Raw genomic sequence first — 22,958 nt, 5'->3', positions numbered from 1 at the left:
TTCTCTAAACTAGCAGTTCTTACACTTGAGTTTACATGAAGGTCACCTGCGGCATAAAAAGGAGATTTCTAGACTTTATATAGAGATTGAGGCAGCACAGGAACAGGCATTTTAGCAGAGGGCACATACCTGAGATGCAGGTGACTGTGGAACTCAACTTGAGAATACTGTTTAAATTCTGAGAGGCATGCCAACTACTTCTTTCAAGTTTCACATTGTCATAGACCCTCTGGGAACTTCTCTTCTACTAAAGGGGGTTTTTACACTGACCTTGCCTTTAGTGGGCCAATACACATTATATAACATCTGCTCTCTGGTTCGTTGTTTTACCATTAACTCTCTTCTTGTTCACCTGACTTCTGAAAAAGCCAGCAGCTTTAGATTACAAAACATGTTCAGGTTAGTTATCTCTGATTCTTAAAACATCCCTGTGTGGAAGGCAGAACTGCTATCATTTTCATCTTACAGATGAGAGACTGAGGTTGCGCTGCTTGCCCATGGTTAGACATCTAGATGGTGGAAGCAGGCACGGGCAAGCGTATCTTCTAACTCCTAGCACAGGATTCTTCCCTTTGTGAACTTGATGACATCAGAGCTGAACCGTACAAGGTAGGACACTGATTCTCAGAATAAATCTTAGGAGTCTTGAACGGTAAAGGATGACTTGGAATTTTCCTTTAACTGGGCTATTTCGATGACTAAGGAAAAAAGCTAAACCTCAAGGGGCACCTCCAGAGGTGTGCGTGGAAGTCTCCTAGGAGATGTGCTACAGGCAACTACATGCCCAACATGCAGTTCCAGCTAAGAACGCAGGCTTCTCTGCCACCCCACAGCCTCTACATCAGCCCGTGCCCAGGCCCCAGACACCTCAACAAATCTATTCAATGCAGAATCCATAAAACAGCTCACACCCCATTTATTATTTAAAAATATTTTGTTACAAAAGGAAAAAAATACAATGCAGTATAAAAGATTGACAGCGTCATCAAGTTTATTACACAATTTTCAACCTATCAGAAAGACAAACAAATCACCGACAACAGGGGGACGGGGCCTTGGCCTTTTTGAGGGCTGGGGTTTTATTTTTCCTTTTGCTATCAGGAAATAAAACTAAAAATTGTGTCATTGAGTAGAAACAAAAATGGGGAGAAAAAAAATTCTCCGGGTAAACAGCTTTTCTGGTATTCTATGTATCTTTTTTCCTTAAACTGTCGCCTTACTTGGTTTTCTCTACGTTTTAAAAAGACACCCGGAGCTGCTCTCGAGGATAAGCACATCACTTAACACTTGGCCGGCTGGGCAAGGTGCCGTGTTCTGACGTGGAGGTGGGGATGGGGTTGGGGGACAGGGGAAAAAAGCCACAAACTTGTAGCCTCTGTCCCAAGGGAATGTGCCTCTCCAACCCTGGGGGACCCCCCTCAGTGACTGAGGGCCATGTCAGAAACGTGCAGGGAACAGAGGAAGGGTTCAGTCCAACTCAGTCTCTCCCCTCTGAGCCATAAGGGTCTCCTGTGACCCTACATCTCACATGCCAAGTCTCATCTCACATGCCACATCTCTTCTCACGTTAGATGTCACGTGCCCTGTAGATGCATGTAGAAGTAGCATCCATCGCCCCGTGGGTACTGCAGGACCCTGTTGCTGCTTCTTCCTTCAGCAGCAACCACATCACAATTTGGATGTTATGGGAAAAGCAATTCCATTTGCCTGTGAAGAAAATGGCCCCCAGAGTGGTGGTCCTTAGAACTCTGAGCTGAGCTCATTCAAGTCAGGCTCCACTTCTTCCTTGCTCCTTATCAGAGGCAGGAAGCACCTCCAGGCCAGCGAGGGGAGCTAGTAAATCAACAGTCAAAAGGTGGAAAGACACCAAATTTGTGACTTTACCTGCCTACTAGTGCCAGGTTATCCCACAATAAGTAAAAGTATGTACCTGGGGGATGCAAGCCCATGCTCACATCAAACCTGAAAAAAGAAAGGCCTATGGAAGTAGGCCATATCCTGCTCAACTTGCCTCCTTCCCCACTCCTCCTGGTACTTCTCAAGGGTTCTTCACTGCTGAGGTCCGATGTCCCCATCTCCCAATGGCAGTACCTTCCTCTAAAACAAGGAAGCAGCCTTGGGGGAAGGGCTCCACGTGTGAAATGGAAAAGCCCCAGGCAAAGGGAACACCTAGCAGAGCTGGTTATTGCAAGAGGCAACCAAGCGCGAAGCAGCAGAGGGTGGTAACTGGCTCTGCCAGGCTCCCCAGCAGAAAGCAAGCTCATGGGCCTTCTCTGCTTAGGAGGGGAAGTCCACTAAGGAGGCTGGGCAGCAGGGAGTTGGGAGGGTTCAGCCCTCTAGGAGGTCAGGGAAACAAACCGTCAATATGTAAGAGGGAAAAGCAAGAACAGGAGAAGCTTTTCAGAAGGTAATTTCTGTTCTCATGGTCCCTCCTCCAAGGGCTGGGAAGGTACAGGGGTTAAACAAAGAAGTGGTATGTTAGCAAGGGGTTTGGACCCTCTTGGCCCCAATGAACCTAGTGCTGAGGGCAGGACCCTGGGCGTATTTTGGCACACCCAGTCACTCTCCTAGATCCCGCATGGAGGACCCATTTTCTTTGGGAAGGAAGTCTTCCCATCAACCTCACCACTGTACTGCTCCTGGAGAATCAGAAACTCATTCGTTTCCTTGGACAAAGCACCATTCTCTATGGAGACCAGGGGCCTGGACATGTTTACTTCCTGTCTGCCACCCCTCCCAACCACACGAAGTCTTTAGGTTCCTTCCCCTGGCAAACAGGAGGTGTGGGATTGGGAGGGATGCCAGGCAATCTTCAATCCTGTAGGGCAGAGGGTATTCCCTGGGTGTCTGGAGGGCATTAGGGGTTTGGAGGAAGGGGAAGGGGTGGAGCGGCCTCCGTCCTTTAGTCCTGATCAAGGTGAGGAGATGCAAGTCCATTAAAAAAACATTTGCTTCCAACCAGACCCCTGCAATGAGAACATCAGAAGAGAAGAAAGAAAACACAAGTTAGAGGTTACTTTCTGACTAACAGGGGCTTATATGAATTACACTGGCATTTTCTAAAGTTGTAACATATGAAGTAGGGGACAAAGACAGAGAGAATGCAAGCCTGAGAAAGTAAAAGAAAGAAAGCAGGGTTGTTTGGGAGTGTCTGACACTGTGAGTAGTGAGGGAATGGTTGGGGGGAGAAGCTACAATGGGTAGCGAGAAAAAAGCTGTAATATCTTACTTTAAGGTTAGAGGGGTAAACAGACAATGAAATGAGGTTTGATTGAAAAGGAGACTTTGGCTGGAAAAGTATGAAAACTAGAACATTTCAAGAAAAGTTGCTATAAGGGAACATGGTGAATTTAAATACTATTTCAGAAAAATCTATTCTAAGCAAGTCATAGCTTACCTTAAGGGGAGGGGAAAAAAATCTGGAAATGGGAGGTACAATGGTAAGAAACCAAGTGTGGACATAGCCAAATCCATTAACCCCCCAAACACCAAAGAGGTCCTACGAGGGAGCATGTACTTACACAGGAAACTCCTAAACTTTTTTTCTTTTAAAGCAGCCCTGGTTAAAACAGATTCCAAATAGTCCTTATGAGTACATGTGTGTGCACACACGCAAGGAGCCAGAGAAGTTCTAAGCTGTACTGAAAACTCAAGAGATTTTAAGTCTTTCCCCCGACGACAGCTGTGGGTAAGTGACCAGGAAGCATACTAACACCAAGCAAGAGTGCTCTGGCCAGGCCAGAAGAGAAAGCAGAGCACGGAAATAAACATCAGTAATCGCCATCCAAGAAACTAAAGGTGACGTTAAGAACTTCTGCCAAACAGTAAGACACTTGTCACCTCTCTACCAAACTTAAGGTCCCTAGTACACTCAACCCTTGTTCCAATGTTGCAATATCAATCTGCAGGAGGTGGCATGGTCAATCCAACCATATAAAATAGAATTAATAGTTAAAAGGGAGAAGGGAGATTAAATTCAGGCTTAAGGTTTCAACTAATGCCCAAACTGGCAACACAGCTTACACACAAATGCTCACCCTTTATGCACGCACTTCTGTAACCCGGAGGAGCTATCCAAGGAAAACACATCCATAAGCTGCCTAGTCCTTCTACACTTTGAATTGACACTATTTCAGCTTGGGATCCTCAGAATCTGTTATGGCCTCTGCATTCCCGTTTCTCTAAACACCTATGCAGGCAGGTGTTTGTCTCATTTTCTATAAGGGAAAACGGAAGCCCTCAGTGCCTTCTCAATTTCATACCAGTTGGGTTTCCGAATCTTTGCACTGGATCAAAATTGAACAGAATGCTCAGTTTTCACTGGACCTGGAGGATAGGAACGAGGTGAGAATGACCATATTTCAAGTAGGATAATGTCCTAAAATAACAAAGACATAAGCCGAGAACTACAAAAAGTTGAAGCCACAGGTTACCCAAGAACATCCTCAAACTCCAAAGTACAAACATATTCCCCAAAAGAGCTGTAATTTGGGAGCTGTCCATACACAACAAGACGCAGAGGATAACCAGTGCCTCAGGAGAAGTAAGCACCCAATTCTGAGAGGTTATGCCACATTTTGGTGGTAATGTTTGAATGCAGACAGAAGTCAAAGTGGGCCAATCAGACTTCAGGCCCCAGAGGTGGTGTCCATCCTGTGGAAGGATGGGCAAAAAAGGGTGCTGTTCTATTGCTGAAGGGACACACTTTTTGCTCTCAGGGAACACTTGTCCATACGATATAAATACTATTATTTTCTAACTCAAAGGTGTTGTATGTAGAGCTTGCAAAGTTCTCAAGATAAATGAGGCCCATGCGCCATCTCCCCAACATGAAATCTCCTAAGTCACAACTTGGTAACTGCAGGTGGAATTAAGAGCCCATAGGATGAGAATGTGAGAAACTGGCTTTTTTTGGCTGTCTGATTCAGTTCTTTTGGAGTAATTATTTGGATGGAATAACCAACACATCTAAGGGGTGATGAGGAAAAACGGGGAATTGGAAAATCTCCCTCAGACTTCATTTTCCTCATCTTGTCACAGACCCGCACCAGCCAAATGACTGCTTTCTGGGTACTACTGGGTTACAGGATTTTTCAGTTATGCAAATTGAATCATCCTCAGAATGGAAGAAACAGTCCCATTTCACAGTGAAAGACATGAAGCACACTGATAACTAAAGTCTCAGGTTCAGATGTTCAATCCCCAAGGTACTAATGATCAGTGGATTTCACAATTTCTTTGTCAAAAGGCTATTAGGAGCAAAGCCACCAGGAATGGTGACATGCAGTTACATGTTCTAAGTACTAAACTAAATGCAGCCCCAGAGACTATAATTCATGCTCTGCATGGACCAAGTAACACCTCCCTGGTCATTCTTATCCTCCTTGGCTCCAAAGGACACATAGCATAGGCTGCAGGACTGGGGGAGGGTGATGGTACTGGCCCTATAAACAGCACTAGCAACCATGCATGCTGGCTCAAACAAGAGAAGGGAAATGCTACTACTGCTACAAAGGGAGGAGACGGGATCAAAGACCTACTCCAATGCCCGCCCTCCTGCCTACTCCCTGAGAGTGAATCAGGCCAGAGCTACTGGTGGGCTCCACCTCCCCTAGAGCCTGCTTTTCTAGAGGACAGGTGGGCACTTCCTAAAACTCAACCAGTTGCAAAATCTAGAAAGCAGTATCTAGAATCCACAGCCTAACTGGTGATTTCATGTGGAGTATCCTAGATTTCGATGATGACAAGCACTCTTAAGACTGTGGAATGAAGGAGTGGTTCAAGAACAGAGAAAGGAGGCAGGTAAAGAATATTAGTAACTTTTCATTTTCTCATTTATCTGACTCCTATCGAAGAAGACAAAAAGAATTCCTAGCTATAACTCTGCTTTTAAGTTAATGGCAGCTAAGGCCAAACAGCAAAGTCGAGGGCAGCACCACACATAACGAGACTCCTTTCCTGTATGTTAGTAGGCTGTCACTAGGCAAAATACTGCGGCTTTCCAGCTGCTTCCAGTCCAGGCCCCGCTCATGAACTACAGGACTCACAGGCGGGGGGGATTGCTTCCCCTTCTTCCTCTCTAAAGATGGCCATCCATCTCTCCACCCTACAGACACCAACACAACTATTCCTACTCCTCACTCTTTTTCTCACGTGTCATTACTTCAGACCAGTCAAACTGGCAAAACCAAGGACATCATAATGCACTTGAGGTGAAACCACAAGATTGAGAAGAGACCCTAGAGTCACCTGGGTCACGCAAGAGCCTTCAGGAGCCACGAACGGCCCACCCTACCCAGAGTGGAGACTAAAGCTCTCCACACAAACAGTCAACGACTGCTCTTGCTTGCTTATAAACTAGAACGGTGTTTGCTGGAAGCTTTCTTTCAGTTGAGATTGCCAAGCTGGTGGGATATAAACCTGGAGCCTGTCTGAGAATGAAAACAGCTCCTAGATGCAGCCAAGCCTAACTCTTCAATTACCCGAGTAAACATGGTCTCCCCCACCCAACTCTCCTGCTTTTGTTTTGTTTAAAAAACAAAACAAACTTCAATTAGTTTTTTCCCAAAACAAACAGATCCCTCCACTGAAGTATCCTCCACAGTCTCGAAAGCTATTAAAGACAATTTTTTTAAGATCAGCATTCTCCTGACTAAAGTATTCTGATTTTCAAAATCTTTTTAATAGATATTCATTTTTTATTTTTAGATTGACACCTGGGCTAACAACTGTTGCCAATCTTCCTTTTTTTTTTTTTTCTGCTTCATCTCCCCAAACCCCCCTTGTACACAGTTGTACATTTTAGTTGCAGGTCCTTCTAGTTGTGGGATGTGGGACGCTGCCTCAACGTGGCCTGACGAGCGGTGCCATGTCCGCACCCAGGATCCGAACCCCGGGCCGCTGCAGTGGAGTGCGCGAACTTAACCACTCAGCCACGGAGCCGGCCCCGATATTAATTCTTAAAATCATTGATCTTGCACCTTGAAAACTAACAAGTAGGCAATGGTCTTACTTCTGTCTTGGTCAATTTCCCAGATTTTTTACTTGAAAGTTTGGTAGGGTTAAAACATAACAATGATAACAATGACTATCATTTATTGAGAACTTCCTATGTGACAGGTACAGTGAATGCTAAATGCTGCATATGGATTCTATCACTGACTACTCAACGATCCAATGAGATAGTTCTTTTATTAGCTTCATTGACAAACGAGGAAACTGAGGAAGAGAAAGTACTATGGCGGGAGGAGTTGGGAAACACTCTGGCATCTGCCTGCAGACTCTGTGCTCTTAGCCATTATGCCACGCTCGCTCAGGTACTAGGGTAAGGCAGACAAGAAACAAAAATAGACTAATCTCAGGTCCACCTCAGGGCGAGATGCCTCACAAACAGACAGGAAATCTGCCCTCCTGAATTTTCAGTTACCTAAATCAAAAGTCCTCCTATTCCCTTTATTTGCTTTAGAGAAGAGAGAGAGAAATCTTCACTATCAATAGTTTTTCTTTCATAAAAGATCATCTGCCAGCCAGGAATGGGGCTTTGGCCCACCTTGCTCAGTGGTGCCGGTCCCGTTCTCTATCCCGGTGTCTCTCGTGCTCTCGGTTCCTTTCTGGGAAATAATCATCATGCCGATCTTCGTTATGAAGCAGGTCCCGGTGCCTCCTGCTGCTCTCCCGGGACCGGCTAGGTGACCTCTCGCGGGACCGATGTCTTTTCCTATTAGAAAGATCCTTCAGCCTCACTGAGAGGGCCTACCACGTTCTTTCCAAGAGTGTTGTGTTTTGGAGTCTTCTAGTATTTGTATAAACCATCCTTCTATTACTGTCATGGGCCTACTGTCTGAGGACGTTAGCTCTTTGAGGACTAGTCTTTTATGGGGAAATCATGACAGTTATGTTTGTTGAGATCTTACTAGTGTATCAGGCACAGTGCTAAGAGCTTTACATGCATTAGCTCACCTAATCTTTACAACAGGTCTGTGAGATAAGTACTGTTATTGTCCCTTATTTAAAAATGAGAAAAATGAGGCTTAGAAAGCTGAGTAACTTCCATCCTCAAGGTCACACAGGTAGTTAGGAGAACTGGGATTCAAATCCAAGCATGTATGGCTCCAAAGCACATGTTCGTAACTACACCAATCTGTCTTCTTTCCCGAATAAGCCCCCTGCCTCAACCCAACAGATTCCAAACATTCCAACATTTCTTAATGGAAATGTTTGATTAATGTCTTCTCCTTAAAGACATGAGGGCTAGGTCTGCTCTTTCAGCCAGGTCCTTGCTAGATACCCTGGGCTCCTTTCCTCCCCCTGCCAATCCTTGGAAGAGTGCTGCTCAGGGCTGGTAGGCCACTGAAGCAATCATCAACTCACCTGGACGAGCTCCCGCTGGCACCCACACTGTAGGACTTGGCTTCAATGCCATGAAGACAGTCCTTAAGAGAGGAGATGAGGACACGGCAACGCTCATCATTGGCGACCCGGGACTGTTTGATAACAGCAATGGCTGTGAGCAGCGTCTCAATCGCGTCACTGTAATCCCCTGACAGGGGATGGATGGGAAAGGCCAAGGATGAGCAGAGACAGTAAACTAACTGGACCAAAAGGAGAACTGAGGTGGACACAAACCAAGAGTAGCTAACCCACAGAACCATGGTAAAATGGATGAGGCAGAAGTGGCACGTATAAAACTGAATGGCACCTATATTCCAATGGTCTGGAATCAGACAGATGTTCTCAGATAATGCTTGCAGATGGATAAATTGGCACACCATTGTCTGAGGGCTATTTCATAAGACCCATTAAAATAAACAATGTGCACACTTTTTGACCCAGCAATGCTAAAAATTGTCTACTTCTGTTCATGAATATGTATGTTTAATAACGTTTGTTTCAGCATTGTTTGTTATATTAAAGAATTAGAAACAACTGAAAGTTCCTTCAATAGGGTCTGGCTATGTAAATTACGGAATACTGGTTCTACAGACTACTACACAGTTGTTAAAAAGCGTGAGGGAAATCTGTGTATAGACAAAGTAATCCATGTAAAGCGCTGAGCACAGTGCCAAGCACACAGTAAGGGCTCAATAAATGTTAGGTATTATTATACACTGGTATGAGATGTCCAGAATATATTAATTTAAAAAAAGCTGCAAAACAGTATTCCATTGTTGTAAAAACAATCAAAATTATATATATATATAGCTACACACAAAAAAAAATCTGGAGGATGGACACTAAATTTTAAAAGGTGGTCTTGGTGGCAGTCCTCATATAGAGGACTTTCATTTATTAACATTGCATATTTCTCTGATCATTTTAAATCTATAATCAGATATGTACATATATATCTAAAATGTGTATGTAGTGTGTAGGTACACACACATTTTAATTATGCTCTCATCAAGAACCAGTACCTTCATCCCCAAATTTGAGCAATGCCTGGGCTCAAGGACACTGGTCACGGGATGGACACCTGCACAATGCTTTTCCAAGCTAAGTAAAGAGCAATAAGGACAGAAGATAATGTGAGCAAAGCATGAAACCAGACAGGGGTCCAGTGATGAGGACTGGCAGCTTCCTCTGTGCAAGGCAGTGAGAATAGAATAGAAACTGTGGAGGAACTGTGATTCTGTGGAGGTCCAGGAACATCAGGATGTCAGCTCTACCAGGGTAGGAAATTTTTGCCTATTTTGTAGGCATTCAATAAATATTTGTAGTTTGAATGACTGGAATGAGAACAATAGAAAGGGAGGGAGATAGAGATTGTTATTGACCATCTCAGTGTGAAGGAATTGGTGGAGAAGAACAATAATTATTTCCTTTATACTCCTCTTATATTTGACTTCTTACAATGAGCATAGATTACTCTGTAATTTAAAAAGATTTACTCAGATGTCAATGAAGGTTTACTGATGGGAAAAAAAAGAAAGAGAATGTATACACTTCCTGTCTTTAATTTACTCTGTGGATTCAAATTTTTCAGCCAAAGATGAGAAATTAAGGAAAGCAGATGATAGTATTTAGGATGAACTTATTTCTTAGGATATCTGACAGTCTACATTGACATTCATGTGGGAAACTCACAGGAAGGAAGGGAGTATGCCTAATGTCATAATATGAAACTTGGACCAGAACCCTGAAACTTCCTATACCCTCTTAGAAACCAACGATTCTATGCCCAGGGCTCTCAGAGTCACAGCTTGTGGTTCTGCCCACTTAATACTGACAGCAGGGCAAAAGCTAGCTGTAAGGGCATATTATGCCTTAAGATGACACCCAACAGACTTGCCTCTTTCTAGGATAGGCTATATGGAAGTCACCAGCTCTGCCCAGACCCCTAAATGTAATCAAATTCCATATAAAAGCAATCATCTAGTTGAGGCATCAGTCCTCAAAACCCAGGGTCTACACTTGGCGTTGGAGCCACTACATAGACACTAGACCCACTGATCAACCACTGACATCAAGATCTCCACCAGGCAGGAATTTCCTTCTATGAGAAATACCACAGTGAGATGGTTCTTTATATTCTAGGCACCAAGTTGGTTTTCATGGGGCAGGTCTAGACACAGGCTAAGCAAATAACACCACTGGAGCTTCCCAACAGCCGAGCTATCAAGTTATATATAGCTTTTCAAAATGTGCCACTGTTGAGAATCTAACAGTGCTCCAACTTTATCTTATTGAACTTCTTGCCAATGGAAATGACAAAACTAAAGATAAGGGTGAGTTACCTGCACTGGCTCCAGATACGGCTTTGGAAATGGCACTGCTGGAAATTGCTCTGTTTCGCTTCATGATCTCTTCAAATTCTGCTTCACTCACTGTAGAGGGCGGAGGGCCCGAATCTCGGCTGCCACAGAAATAATAACCATTCCTGATTGCTCACACCCCTTATTATCTTTACCATAGTCTATACTACTATGTTATTGAATTACACTTTCCTGTATAATGTCTTAAATGGTTCTCAGTCTGTCTGGATGTTTTATCTGTTCATGTTCTCTTTAAGGACAGGATTTATGTCATATACTTTTGTAATTTTGGCATGACCCAATAGTGCTAGACATTCATACCATTCTTAGCTACCTACTGCACTCAATTTAACCAAGCTCCTTAAAGAGGGATATGAAGGACATGGTTTGGGTCAAAAGGTTAAGATGCAAACACAACATCAAATAAAAACAATATCTAATAGATAGTTAACTATTTCCCAAGACTCAACACTATGACAACAGCTTCCACAAGGGAAAACACAAGAATTCAGCACTCACTCACTTCCTCAGGGAGAACAAGACGCTTAACACACTGTCTACCCTACTATACCTGGCTCAGATCTGAAAGGAACAAGATAGTCCTTACCTGCCATGGTGGTTATAGGGTGCAGAGGCCTTCATGTAAGTATCTGGTGGAGGCCCCACTGTAGCATTTGGTGGGGGGAAGAAGGCTGGATTGAGGTGAAGGGCAGGTGGGATGGCCCCAGGGGGAGGTACAGCCAGATGAGGAGGTAATCGAGGAGGAGGGGGCATGAGATGCTGGTAGTGGATGCCAGGAGGAGGAGGAGGGACCCCAAAGCTTGAGGAGAGAGGTGGTGGGGGTGGAATAGGGGGTGGGGGCAGACCCATCAGGGGAAGGGCTGAAGGAGGGCGATTGAAGTAGGGCAGCACACTGGGGGGCTTATCCACCCGGGCAGATGAGGGTACAAGGTTCTCAGAGGGTGTGGCCCGTCCATCAGCAGAGTCACTAGAATCTCGGGAGTGGGCCCGTGGAGGTATTCCTATGAAGTAAAACAGAACTAATTACTGCCCAGGCTTTAGACATACCCACGGGACTAGCTCATCCTTCAGCAAGTCATCTGACACCGTACTGAGGTGACTGAGGCGGCTGAGAAAGAAGGTAAAATCATCTGCTGCCTCTTCTTTGGCCTCAGAGGAAAAGGTCAGAGGCAATTCAGTTAAGACATAAACCCAAAAAGCAGTACTACCCTAAATTCTGTATGTCAAAGAACACTCTTTATCCAGAACTCTCAGTGCTGCACATTTAATTTACCTTTAGATTTGTTTTCTACGCAGAAAGATGCTAATAACCCATAAGGAAATGAGTGCTGATTCATTACTGCTCAGCTGGATTCAAGCTGATGTGAAACCCCACGTCCCCTGGTAAGAGTTCAAGGCCTCTCTCCTTAGACTAGTACTAGCTGACTTTCTCTCTCCTGCTGCGCATTTGAAATTTCCTCTTTGCCATGGTGCTTTGGCCAGGGAATCTAGGGGAGGAGAAGGGATGGATGACATTTCCTCCACCCACATAACAAAACTAGTAACTTCGATGGGGAAGACACAACAAAGAGTAGCAGGTTGGAGGTTAAGTGAGAGGTAAAGAGAAAAAAAAATGGAAGATAAGCCAAGAAAAGATCTGCCACAGAATGAGCAGATGGCACACAGCTGACAGCAGGGACTCCTAGCAAAAGCTTGGTACAAAACATGCCTCAAATCTGGGGAATTCCCACTACATTTCAAGGCCTAAACCCTCTGCTCCACAGGGCAGCCTACCAGGAACATCATCGCTGCACAATGCTGTGTGTTGTGCACAATAGGGGCTCAAAACAGGCTTGTATACAGCTGGAAACATGGCTCTGTCATTGTCAAGTTACTTGGTTAAACTTGTTCCCTCTCTCCAATTGGACAGTCTACTCTAAGCCTAGTTAATGTAGAATCCAACAGAAGAGCATGATCACGTGGCCTTGGGAGTCTTGGAGGTAGAAAGATGCAGACAAGTGCTTGTGAAACTAAAAGTTGTTAGTAAACCTGAATTCCTGATTAAAGCATAAGGTGAAATTCATCACCCTGGCAACCACCTTGGTTTCTCTATTGTAGTATATATCACCAGTGCCTATCATAGCACTGTCTTAATTTTCACGTCTCAAACACATGGCAACTTGCTTTTTCCTTGAGTTCTCTCAAACTGAAGAAAAAAGAGGTATTAGCAAGTGTGATCCTCTGAAAGTTAGCCACTGTCTCAGCTACTGTTCCCACATTTGCAAGGGTTCTGTTTTGTATCTGTGGCTAAAAGTCCCAAGAGAAGCAACCATTTTTAAGCACAGGAAGTCCAGCAGCTATACTCAGAGAATTAACAGAGCCCAACTCTATCAATGTGGCAGAGCAGAGAAACACCACTCAGTCACCACCCTCATGTCAGCAAAGAAAGGTAACACCATGGAGTAAACAGCCAAGGGGAGGTAGGAATGTTACGCCCGATGTGGCTACAAAATTATGCATCTTAGGAAAATCAGAAGAGGGCTGAACTGTAGAAAGACTCTGAAACAGAAGGGACTTCAAAATTCAAGTTGTCAAGGAAGAAAAGTGTGTGCCTTTTAAGCCAGAGCAATGGGAGCTCACACCACATCCATCTAGGCTCTCGATCTAGTTAAAATAGCTGTTCCTCAGCAAGAGAGAAGCAGCCAGATTTCCACCTTCAATCAACCAAAACAAGGTCCCAGTGGACCACCCAATCAATACAAGGCACCATTTTCAGAGCAGGACCTAAGCAGTAACAGAACATAGGTGATGAAACTCCCCCACTCACACCCCTCCCTACCCCCCCCCTCCCCCCCCCCGCCCCCGCCTCTGCAGTAAAACAAAAGTAGAGGCAGCTGGCTGCTTCTGGGAGGGCCTTGCAGGGTGGCTGCACCTTGTGAGGTCAGGACAATCCAAGGTCTGGTCCTCAGGTTTCGCAGGTTCAAAAACTCGATTTTAACACGTCACCCAGGGGTAATCAGACCCTAGGAGACTGAGTCCCGCTAACCAAACTCACAAGAGACTGATTCATAAACCAGAATGCCAATTTATTAATTTACAACGAGAAATATAACTGCCAAGCAGACCGGAATACTTGTGTCGGCTGGTCAGCGCATTCTCTTCCCAGAAGGAGAGCCTAGTTGGGAAACCAAATTAGTATCAGAAGGTGGCTTGGTGAGTACAGTCAGAATAAAGGGAGTAAGGTGAACTTAAAGGATACTGTCATCAAGCTAAGGTGGTGTATGATGCAGCCTTCTTTACTAATGGGAAATACCTGACAAGCAGACTAAAATATCCGATAATCAAAAGGACGCTGTCTCCCCCGGACAGTGCTGAAGAAACGCTGTTAAATTGTTATTCTCCAGCACTCCTTTTGGTCCGTTCCTTACAGAGCAGCTCTCCAACAGATGTTTATGACAAGATTACAGCCATCTTTATATACTTCACTTACATTGTAGGGTGGCTGCTTCTTGACAATTTACAGAGAAGCATGTCTTACAATTAATCCCATTCACTACACACTGATCTTTTAGATAGAAACATAATTTAGAGTTGAAGGGAATTTTAAAAATCATGTACTTAGTTCAGTTGGGGCAACAGGCCCTAAATAGTAAAGTGACTTGCCCAAGGTCACACAATGAATTAGTGGTAGAACCAAACTATAAGTGAACCTACCTGACTCCCAGCACAGTGCTCTTTCTTGTACACAAGCCTCATTTTTCAGCCCCCCTATTGACCATGCCACCACCCATAACCACCCACCCTCCCCCAAACTCCTCCACTTTGACGGCCAAGCCCACACCACAGAAAACAAACCCACACTCCCCCCTTCATACAGATGGTCTCCACGTACCCCCTCTTGGGACTCGGACGCACTCACGTTTCCGAGCCTGTGCCTCAAACTGTGACAGATTCTGCCGGGTGGCCGGCCTCACGTCCACTTTTTCTCCATTAAGAACTTTTCCTGGCAGGAGTTCCAACAATTTGTGGACAGAGTTTTCAGAGGCTACCACCACCTCAGCATACCTTGAGGAAGAAAAGTAAAAAGTGAGCGAGATCTACTAGACAACCTGGAGAGGAACAAAAAAATTCTCTTCCACTTTTAGTGAAAATTGGTAAGGCAAAAGATATCTTGCTAATAGTAAACACACACATAAAACTATCAATAACAAAAAGGCGTCAGCCTATAATCTTCCTATTTATTTGGAATTAGAAATCAGCTGCTTTGCCCCTAAATGCACGGATGTTCTACTCCATCGCAGCTAGGGCCCCAGTCTAAGACAAAACCAAGGCAGTAAACTGGGCCAGGGGTGGGAGGCATTAAAGTCCAGGGCCGAAATACAGTGCAGACCTGTTATCCCAATGGTTACAAACTAAAAGGGGCTTCTGAAATCCAGACCTCACCCTTTGGACTGGCCATTTGCTCGATTCTCTGCGAATTTCAATTCCACCACATCATAGACTCCTATAGAGCGAATAACCTGGATCAGCTGCTGGTCTGTGGTCCACTGGGGCCGGCAAGATGGAAAAGGAAGAAATGTCAAGAGCTACACAACCCCCCACCCAGAATGTCCCAGACCCTTCCCTCAAACCTAGGATTCTAGTCACAACCACGACCTCCCTCAGGAAACCGGAAAGCCCATCAATATTTCAATTAGTGCAGGCTTTTCTTATTGTCCTGACCCATACAGAATTCCAAAACCACCCACGCCCTCCCGGATCCTCATCTTTAGAGATTAAGAAAATTAAAACCTACTTTAACTTTGACTGCCATTTGGGCTGGCTGGTCATTAGTTCAAACACTGATTACTAGCAGCTTTTAATGATAGATCTCATAGGCTAGAGTTGACCATTGTCAGGAACTTTCCCCTCAGTATATACATTTCCTAATTTGGAAAAACCACCCCCACCACCAGCCCAAAAACATGTCACACAGTAACTTTTGCAGAACAATCACCACCTACCCCGAGTGTACTAGAGCTATCAGGGTCTTTGATCCCTGTCACCCATCACTATCACAGGACCATCTAATGACCACCAAGAGTTCAAGGTGTTCACTCTGAAATCTCATCCCACAGATGACCCTGCTAGACATAAAGCCCCAGGGTCAGGGGCAGTAACAAGATGGCAGAAAAAGCAACTACCCACTTAATCATTGCTTTCTTCGGCACCAGTACGTCCTCAGGATAGTTCTCTTTCAGAGATCAATCCAACCTGATCCCAGGAAAAAGAAATCCAACCCCATCAGAGCACAAAACAGTGCAACAGTGGTTTCTGAAAATGCCATCACCTCCCAGTGCTCTCCCTCCAGCCCACCCACAAGCCTTTTTGGTTACCCATGCTCACCCAGGAGAAGCTGCCCACATAGACAGCAGCTCGCCTATTACGTAGGCCGCTGTAGGTGTACAGAATTGCAGGGGTCTTGTTATTGGGCTTGGGAGACGGCTCCTGGCGAACAGGAGGAGGTGGCTCAGTGCTGCTGCTTCTGTCATCTGAGGGCTGGGAGGTGGCTGTCAACACGTCATCATACAGGTCAATCTGATCTGTATTGTTGAACTCTGGATCCTAGGAGATGAGAGGTTGGCAAAGGTGGGTTTGAAAACCTTTCATTTCGTTCGTTCTACTTCACGCTTGTTTACTTAGAATCTGCCAATATGTTATAAACAATGTACAAAACTTCCTTGTCCCATTCTAGGAAACTAGATAAAAACTTTCTGATTTGAAACCATTTCACTTCAATATGCTTATGTAGGTTTTTGCCCCAAGACCCTGTTAGTAGACCACACGAGCTTTAGTCACATATGAGAATCAAAAGGTACATGATTAAAGAAGCAAACTAAACACAGACATGTATCTGCTAGTTATCACTGACGTCAGCTTCTAAAGACTACTCTAACACACTAATGAAAATGTATTTTCAACATCTTATGGTATTTTAAAAAATCAAGTTACACAAAACACTATTCTATTTAGTAAGAAAGTACATTTATCTAGAAATAGAAAGCAGGGGAAAAGCATGTTAAAGTGGAGCCAAAATGCAAAAAAGAATGAGCTACTGGTTTAAACTATTTAATTCAAACAAACAATTAGGGAAGCTCTAAAACTCATAAAACACAATCCCATCTTTCTAATAACCATCAAAGAAACATAAAAAAAGGGTGGCGAGGGACTAACTCTGGGGGATTTTTCCTCACTAAGTTCTAGTTCTCAAATGACATGCAGATCTAATACCTTACCATGACGTTTCTATATGAGATATCTTTGAGCGTACCAGAGACATTCATTGATACACAGTGAAACTTCTCTAAAATATAAGGACCAGAAAACAGGAAACGACTTCTATCAAAAGCTATGTCACAGTAAGCATTTATAATACGAACATGTATTCTGGAAGATGCGTGAAATATACCTTTTGCCTATGTGACATATCACTGTTACGGATTGAATGTCTGTGGCCCCATAAAATGCTTATGTTGAAACCCTACTGCCCACAGTGATGGCATTAAGAGGTGGGTCCTTTGGGAGGTAATTACGATTCGATGAGGTTTTGCGGATGGAGCCTAGCTCGCCTGCTCCGGTCCCCATCATGTGAGGCTACAACAAGAAGTTGGCAGTTTGCAACTAGGAAGAGGGCCCTCACTAGACTCCGAACCTGATTTCTGCCTTCCAGACTCTGCAACTGTGAGAAATAAATTTCTGTTATTTAAAAGCCACCCAGTTTTTGGTGTTTTGTTATAGCAGCCCAAAATGACTAACACTATATATCAAAAATCCTTAAATCACAAGAACTATCAACAAGGGACCTAATCTTTCAGATGTTCCAATGTCATTATCTCAGAGAGGTCTTTTTATTTTAAGGATCAGACAAGTATTTTTTCAGATGACATTCTAAAACATTCAATGAGTGCTAAAGATGATGCTGCCAAAATGAAAGGGAGAAGTTCAAAGTGTTTTAGGGAAACTACAGTTCATTCATGTCATTTTTGTCTTCTTAAAAAGGGAATAAAGGAAGAACCTACGGTCGGTAACTTTATCTAGTTCCCTGAAGAGAGACTCATTTCCTCTAACGCAACTCAGGACAGGCAGCTCTAGTAACTTTCTCCCTTCAAGTCCATCACAAGAACTGCACACTCTCAAGGGAGGCTGCAGAGGAGAGACTCACTACACAATTCATGCTTACGCCTACATATGGCCACAAACTTCTGGAAACAATCTTTCAGATTCTCAGTTGACCTGAAGTACAGTGGAAGCACGTGCACACCAAGATAGTACCACTGGATTGCTCCGATGGTGAAGAGGGCAGGATTCTACTTCCTGAGGCAAGTAAATAACTTCAATACTACAAATACTCTAAGAAATCTCCTAGGAAAGGCATTTAAACCTTATAAAAGTATCAGAAAGAGAATGGCAAAGAGAGGCAACTTTTTAGAGGCAACTTAACAAGCAAAGGAATCAATAAGGCAAATAAGCACAGCAAGGCTGTCCTAGGTAGTCAAACCTATACACAAGGCTCTCACATAAACAAGGGCGAGTGTGTGAAAAATGGGGAGAGACGCTAACACTGGAGAGCACAGGGTGGACAATAAATTGAGTAAGATGAAGACAGCTGAGATAATAACATGGCGAATATCGTGTGTAAAATATTTCACAGCCCTTATGGCTCAAACAATCCCAACTCTCGACAAATCACTTATTTATTTATGCCCATACTAGGTATGGTGATTTGCCCTTGTGGTTCAAGGCAGAGAAAGGACTTAGAACCCACTTGATCCTCTCCAATGCTCTAATCCTTAGCGAGCACTACTTCACACCAGGGTGGTGGTGGTGGTGTTTTTAATCCATCAAGGATTTTGAAATAGAACTTAAAAGGAATACAGAAACATACCATTTTAGATAGTCAGTGGAACGAAATCGGGATTCCTTCCATGTAGTATTTGCGATTCAGAGATATGTGTCTAACTGTTATAATACAAAAATTACCACTGATAATTGGGTAGTGAAGTAAAAGGCAGATCTGGATAGCTCAGAAATCAAAAGTATCACCAGGAAATCCCCCATACTGTAAGGCCAGGCAAACAATCTACTCTTTCAGGGTCCCTTAGAGAACACGACAGACTCAGTCCTGGAAGACCCTGGTGCATGGATTATCTTACAATTCTAAGAAACTCCAAAAGATTCAATGAAGGCAAAATTGTCACAAGATTCAAATGGTCTCTCTGGAACACAGAGCCTCAGTTCAAAGAAGGTGGTGGGAACTGTTCTGAAGTACAGGGCAGGCCCCTGGAGGATTCTGTTGAGGATTTTATTGAAGAAACAAATGTATCAAGTTGTGTTTGGATTTAAATTTGCTAGCAACACCAATCCATTTTAGCCCTGCTTGGAAGACAGAAAAACAGAGAAGGGCCTGAGGTTTTTCAGAAAACCAAATGGGCTAGTGATTTATGTAGTGACTGATTAGGTTAAAACAAAATCTAATTCTACAAACTAAGCGAAAAATCTAACGTTTTACATGCATTGATGTTGACGATTTCATTCCAGAGAGATTCAAAAGGAAGTATGTACTTAATAGCGAATGAGTATCTCAGGAAGAATTTTGTGTTTAACAGCGTAGGAAGAACTGTGATTGTCTCACGAAGCTTCTTGGTTAACAAGAGTACTGGCAGGATTCTGAATTTACATAAGAACCTCCCTGCCTGTACGCTTACTGCTCCTACCCTCCAGCCCCCTTTTCCTGAGAGCTGAGGGAAGTAATAAAGCCTAGAATTTAGTTTTCTCAAAGCAATCTATTTGACATCATTGTTTCTTTTCATTGTAACCAATGATCAAAGTTTTGGGCTTTATAATTTCCATTCCTGCAGTTCTCACCTCACACACCCTCCTTCCCTGTCACTGTCCATTGCCCTCAACCACGGAGAATGGAACCTCTTTTGAGCAGAGGAATCCATTTTTTCCTTCCTTTCCCCTCACTAGTCTCGACACAGTGCCTAGCAAACAGAAGTAGCTCAGTAAATACTTGTTGGAAGTAAGGAAGAGAACCGGGCATACTGTGCAAAGCACCTGTCTCACCACAAGCGACAGAGACAAAACTCTCAGCCGAGCGGCCGCTCTCAGTCACTTTTCCAGAGTTCTCCCCAGCCCGAGAGGGACTGTAAATTCCAAGAGTCCCGCTATAATGGCAGGAAGGGAGCTCTGCTAAAGACACTTTTGCGGCACACGTGTTAAGCGATCAGGGAGTCAGCATCACAGCGTCCCATCTAGGAACTGTGTTCGTTTTCCCTGCGGAGCAAAGTACATGTGTGGGGTTCTTGTGCATGAGTCAGCTTGGGGTCAATCAATAACATTCTTAAAACATTCTAAAAAACAGAATCTATACTGGTTGCCTTCAGTCTAAGCTTGCTTCTAACAATCCTAACCAGACAGTTTTTATCATTTCTCCGGCAGCCTCCAAATTACATTAAAACCAGCTTGGCCAAAAATCAACTCATTTGTGGGGAAAAAAGCATCCCCTCCAACCTTCCATAAGACGTTCAAAATCTACACTTTCTTCAACTTGCCAAGTGTTAAGTATGGTCTGTTTGTATAAATGTCTACTGGATTCCACACACTATCTTAAACCTATCTTAGACCCATTAAAAAGAGTCCTTTTCAACTAGAGACCAGAGAACAAACTGTTGAGGTCAATGACTTCTACCCTGACAAAGCAGTGACCACTGGACAAGGCCTGCTGTCTCAACTATGACCTACAAGTTACACTGCTTAAGAAATTATGAAATCTCATTTTCTCAGACCAAATGTGGCTAGACTTGTGGTCAAGGCCTCTGTTCTGCCCGTTTCCCAAAGTGAATCAGCACTGTTATCAACCCACAGAAAGGAAACTAAGGGGTAAAAAAAGGCTTTTCATTAATAACAGAGAACTAGGCAGCCGCCTTCTTTTTCTGCTATCTTACATTAAAAAATAAACAAAACCCCTACCTTGTAAAAAGCAGTAAAAGTCTGATTCAGCATAATATGGAAAACTCAGGAAAGCAATGGTTTGTAACTAAATTAATATACTAAAGCTTTCTTTTTCATCTATAAATAAATTTGGCTTCTTTGAAACTAAACAAAATTTTTCACATATTTAAATCAATCAACACCCACGTGTAGATGACTCCTGTTTACCTGAAAAGATACAGGAAAATGGCTGTCAAAAAGTATAACTGGTGAAGCTGTGTAACGGATACAAGGTCCTTATACTATTCTACTTTTGTGTGTGTTTTAAAATATCCACGTTAAAAAGGTATAATACAGTTTTTAACACTTTTTTTTATGTAAACTTATGCCAAGTGAAAAAAATGGCACGTATCGACCTCTTCTGTTGCCTCATATCAAACTCAGGGTCCAACCAGGGCACTCCTTCTCTAGCCTGGTCTTTTTATGCTCTTACCAGGCCCTCATGTGCACCCCCTGACAGATACCAACGAGAAGAACCAGCTTACTCAAGTAGAATGGTGCCGAAAACAATCCACGCAGGATATTAGTAAGTTTTAAACAGTGACTTTGGAACAGTTTTGAGATTTGACCTCAAGAGCTCAGAACTGAACTGGACCTGAGATTACTGTTTCAAGGGAAATCACTGTATAATGTTCCTTGCTGTAACATAAAAGATCAATGAATCCAACTTAGGTGTATGAGTGGGTCTACACCTGCTTTTTATCTGGTTTGTCCAACACCTTTACCCTCACCTCAGAAACATCCATAAAATCTATTAGACCAAAATGCCTATGGACTTCCCAAGACTGGACTCAAGGAACTTACAGGAGGAAGTGAGCCGTAAAACAATCTGAACAGGGCTGAAATTAAACGTTAATGCATCTTTTATACTGTGCCTTTGCGCTGCCTCCTGGAGGAGGGGACCACACTTCTCCAGTGGCGGTCTGAGCACAGCAAAGGAACAGGTATCAACACTGTCCTCGAACACGACACCGAACACAACTGTGATTAAGAAGAGTCAGTCTTTAAGGAGACTGACGTCGAATTGTGGCCTCCTGGGGGAGCAAGTTCCACAGGTTGACTCACCGTTCTATTAAACCTGATTTTTATTTGTTCTTAAATAGAAGCCTCTCAAATGAAGCCTGGAGGCTGAAATGAACATAAAGCGGAACGGTGAGAAGTCTCGAAAGTCTGTGCTAGAGGGAAAATGTTAGAGCCCAGAGAAGCGCCTTCACGCCTAGGAGATCCTCAAGGACTGGCGTGGCTGGGAACCACTGCAAGTCCGCTGGAAGCGATTCCTCGGCGGATGGAGGGAAATCCTAGGGCTCCCGAGGACCCCTCACCTGATTGAACTCCTCGTCCGCGTATATGTCAATCAAGTCCACTCCTTCTGACATGGCTCCAGAAGGAAGATCGCGAGCCCGGAGAAGGGACAAAGTAAGAAAGATGCCACTGCGGTATCCAGAAAGAGGTGAGCGTTAGAAGGCATGAGGGTCCCGGGCTGGGAGGACGGCAATCGCGGCCAGCCTCCCGTCTCCAGAGACGCAGCATCCCGGCAGCCCAAGCTCGGCCCCACCCGCTCCGCCCCGCCCCGCCCCCGGCCTCGCGCCGCCCCTCGCTCTCCCAGGCCGCCGGGGCTCGCGGGGCTCGCTGCCCATCACCCTCGGGCCCGAGCCGAGTTACGCCGCAGCTGCCCGCGGCGCGCCGAGAAAGTCCAGGCCTCGGCTCCTCGGGGCCCTCGGACGGCGCTGCGAAGAACGGCCGCGGCCGAGCCCGCAGCCCCAGCCGCCGCACCTGCCCAGGCCGCACGGCGGCCCCGCGAGAGTCCCTGCGGGGCCCCGAGCTCCGGCCGCCCCCGCTCCCCACCCGGGCCCAGTCCTCGCCCCCGGCTAGGCCCGCCCCGCTCCCTCCCCACAGACCTGGCCCGGCGCCCTCGGCCCCCTCCCTCAAAGGCCCGCGCCTCCCCCCGCCCGCCGACTCCGGCCGCCCCAAACTCAACCGACCCCCTCCCCGCCTCCGCGCCGGCCCCGAGCCCTCTTCCGGCCCAGCCGGCCCCCGGCCGCGCGCCCCCGTTACCGGGAATATGGCGGCGGCGGCGGCGAGTCCGGACTAGGCCCGAAGCGCGCGAACCGCTCTCGGCCCCAGGTCCCGCCCCCCACCGCCGCCGGCGTCACACGCACAGCCACTTCCGCCCTA

The 22,958-nt window shown here is 44.9% G+C and overlaps 1 protein-coding gene across 3 annotated transcripts; it reads right to left on the bottom strand.

Annotated features, from left to right (window-relative positions):
* Window positions 1-899: 899 nt before the first annotated feature.
* Window positions 900-22,931, bottom strand: CPSF7 (cleavage and polyadenylation specific factor 7). 3 transcript variants are annotated; one of them, XM_046643005.1, is made up of 10 exons: window positions 22,839-22,931; window positions 22,106-22,214; window positions 16,137-16,355; window positions 15,195-15,298; window positions 14,644-14,816; window positions 11,359-11,773; window positions 10,734-10,852; window positions 8,371-8,539; window positions 7,550-7,717; window positions 900-2,966 (listed from the first exon to the last, which is right to left on the bottom strand). In XM_046643005.1, exons 2-9 carry the CDS (start codon window positions 22,157-22,159, stop codon window positions 7,555-7,557), a joined length of 1,416 nt encoding a protein of 471 aa, XP_046498961.1. In that variant the 5' UTR covers window positions 22,160-22,214; window positions 22,839-22,931; the 3' UTR covers window positions 900-2,966; window positions 7,550-7,554. The 3 variants fall into 3 exon arrangements, with proteins under 3 accessions (XP_046498961.1, XP_046498963.1, XP_046498962.1); XM_046643007.1 differs by having other exon boundaries at window positions 14,671-14,816; XM_046643006.1 differs by having other exon boundaries at window positions 22,766-22,877.
* Window positions 22,932-22,958: the final 27 nt, after the last annotated feature.

This window comes from Equus quagga, chromosome 17, assembly GCF_021613505.1.
Source record: "Equus quagga isolate Etosha38 chromosome 17, UCLA_HA_Equagga_1.0, whole genome shotgun sequence".
NCBI classification, from domain to species: domain Eukaryota; kingdom Metazoa; phylum Chordata; class Mammalia; order Perissodactyla; family Equidae; genus Equus; species Equus quagga.
Note: the sequence above shows the minus strand (reverse complement) of the source record. Positions and strands in the feature narration are given on the sequence as shown.

Coding starts and splice junctions, on each gene's coding strand:
- CPSF7 (XM_046643005.1), bottom strand. CDS start 22,159: ATGTCAGAAGGAGTGGACTTGATTGACATATACGCGGACGAGGAGTTC. Junction 10,853..11,358: donor CCCTATAACCACCATGGCAG/GTAAGGACTATC, acceptor TTTCTGTGGCAG/CCGAGATTCGGGCCCTCCGC. Junction 7,718..8,370: donor GCCAGCGGGAGCTCGTCCAG/GTGAGTTGATGA, acceptor TCTTTCTAATAG/GAAAAGACATCGGTCCCGCG.